At 39.6% G+C, this 2,224-nt stretch overlaps 1 protein-coding gene across 1 annotated transcript in view; it reads right to left on the minus strand.

The window, feature by feature from the left end:
- Positions 1-1,436, minus strand: part of LOC108950797 (atrial natriuretic peptide receptor 3-like) — a gene marked incomplete at its 3' end in the record, with an annotated part of 2,151 nt that extends 715 nt beyond the window's left edge. The window contains exons 1-2 of the mRNA XM_018816863.2: positions 1,141-1,436; positions 503-865 (exon numbers count right to left, since the gene is read on the minus strand). Coding sequence (XP_018672408.1) covers positions 503-865; positions 1,141-1,400 — 623 coding nt within the window. The remainder of the gene's footprint in view (positions 1-502; positions 866-1,140) is intronic.
- Positions 1,437-2,224: the final 788 nt, after the last annotated feature.

Here is a 2,224-nt window from a genome sequence, read left to right on the forward strand (position 1 = left end):
CGTGACTCATAATGAGGTTTGTTTTGATTGATAGACATATTTATGACATCATAATATACAGACAGTTGTCGTCCAAGAAAATCGAAAGTGATTTTCTTCTTAAGTTGGTTCATTGTTGTCTAATAATAGGAGTTGTTTTAACACAAGAGGATTTAGGTAGTAGACAAGTAATAGGGTTTACATGGTTCAAAAATACAAGACTATTGCGCGGGTTGCGCTGTAGTTTAAACGCCGCTTAAAACAAACAAAGAAATATCTAAACAACGCTTGGTGTAGATATCTCCTATTTTAATATAGATGGGACGATAGAACAGAATAAAAACATGGACAATCTTACCCCAAGATGTTATATAAAATGTAATTTTACCCCATAAATGTAATTTTACCCCACATAATATATAAAATATTAGCAATCTTACCCCAGCCTACTACTGTATATACCAAAACGTCCACCCATGCCCAACATACTGCATATAAACTACATATAAATCACTCTCCCAACCTTTCCGTTGTCTTTCCTTCCTCTCTGTCCTCATATATCAAATGCACAGGGTAGGTCACCCCATGGTTTAGCATTACGAACACGTTATGAATGAAATAAGCCAAGTCGATATACGACGGCGTTATCCTGGTCAACATGGGATATTCCTCGCCTGGGATTATCCACGCTGCATGTGACCCAGGGGAAATCACCGGTACATTCCATTTCCCGGCAAAAGTCGCCACCATCGACGTTGCGTCGTTGCACACTGGGCCAAGGAATAAGAGTGGTGACGTCATTGAATTAGTGACGTCACTGGTTCCGCATTGCCCGTAGTAAAAGTCGACGGCCTCTAGCGCCGCTTTGCGGTTGCATTGAGAATTCCTGGAATTGTAGGAACGTCATAATATGTTTATAGTAGGTTGGGGTAAGATGGTCCATGTTTAAACAATCGTGTTTTGTATACAATTAGGTTAGAGTAAGATGGTTCATACTTCATATATATGTTTCGTTGATTCATTTGGGAGTAAACAAATAGTATTTACAAAGTAAACTGTATAACCTTCCATTCGTAATCACTCAAGTTACATACGTGGAAACTCGTAAGCGGGCACGAGGTGTATGAAACACAACACCCGTGTTATATTATAACGACTTACCTGTAAGTTACGTTGAATTGCAAGTCTCTTGTCAAAGGTCCATCGTTTCGTCTCAAAGTCCTCAGCGCATATTCGACTCCAGGTTGAATCACGTCTCGCCTGAATAAATACTCCCCTTCAAATGGTACCATAACTACTACGTTAACTGTTTGTGGGAGATACGGGTTTTCCCCCGATGGCTGGGGAAGTCCCGAGGGAATTTGTGAGCACATGACGAAAGCAAGAACGCATTTGAATATTTTGGAATGTTGAATAAACATTTTACTGTATTACATGACCTATAGGAATATACAGGTTTAATTTATGTGCCTCACTTTATAAATAACTGTATCTGCTTTCTGGACGCTGAGTTTTGTGCCACAGTTGACCCATTACACATGTCATAGCTGTGTACATGTTTTCTAGGTTAATTATTGAATTTTTCGCGGTACAATCGTGTTTATTACACCTTGAAAAACTCTGGTTTTCACCAACGCGTCTTATTCTACTCTATAATTTAGCATCCGCAAACATACTGTATAAATCTTATTTTATTCTTTTCAATTGTTTGAAGCGATCTAGAATTCTGTCATAGCTATCTATTCTTATTCTGAGCTGAAACCCGAATGTGACGAAACACAAACGATTGTTATTCTATTGACCACTGATTCATGCGCTTCTAGAATAGCGTTCTCGTTTTACGACACTTGCTGCAATTATCTCCGGGTAATAACTAAACTTTTAACACAAAACCCACATTGTGACGTCATACGCCTTATTGTGACGAAACAGTCGGTGAGATTCGAAACAATCCTTCGCAGCGGATGCCTTTTGTTGTTACTATGACGCAACAATCAAGTTTCAGCAGGGGGGCCGTGAGCGCCCAATCCGCCGGCAGTTCGGCGCCCATATTCTGGGTGGGCCAACACAGTGTTTACCAAATAAATTCTTGTACAGCAATTAAACAGTTGGGGGGCTTAGATTATATTTGCAAAGCTGTGCTGTATGGTAACATTGTTCAAATATTCAAGTGCTAGTTAGCTTGTTTGTGTTTTTACTTCATATGGTTTAGCACCCACGACTATTAATATAGCAGGATGGGGAA

Source organism: Ciona intestinalis, unplaced genomic scaffold (assembly GCF_000224145.3).
Source record: "Ciona intestinalis unplaced genomic scaffold, KH HT000995.1, whole genome shotgun sequence".
In the NCBI taxonomy this organism is placed as follows: Eukaryota; Metazoa; Chordata; class Ascidiacea; order Phlebobranchia; family Cionidae; genus Ciona; species Ciona intestinalis.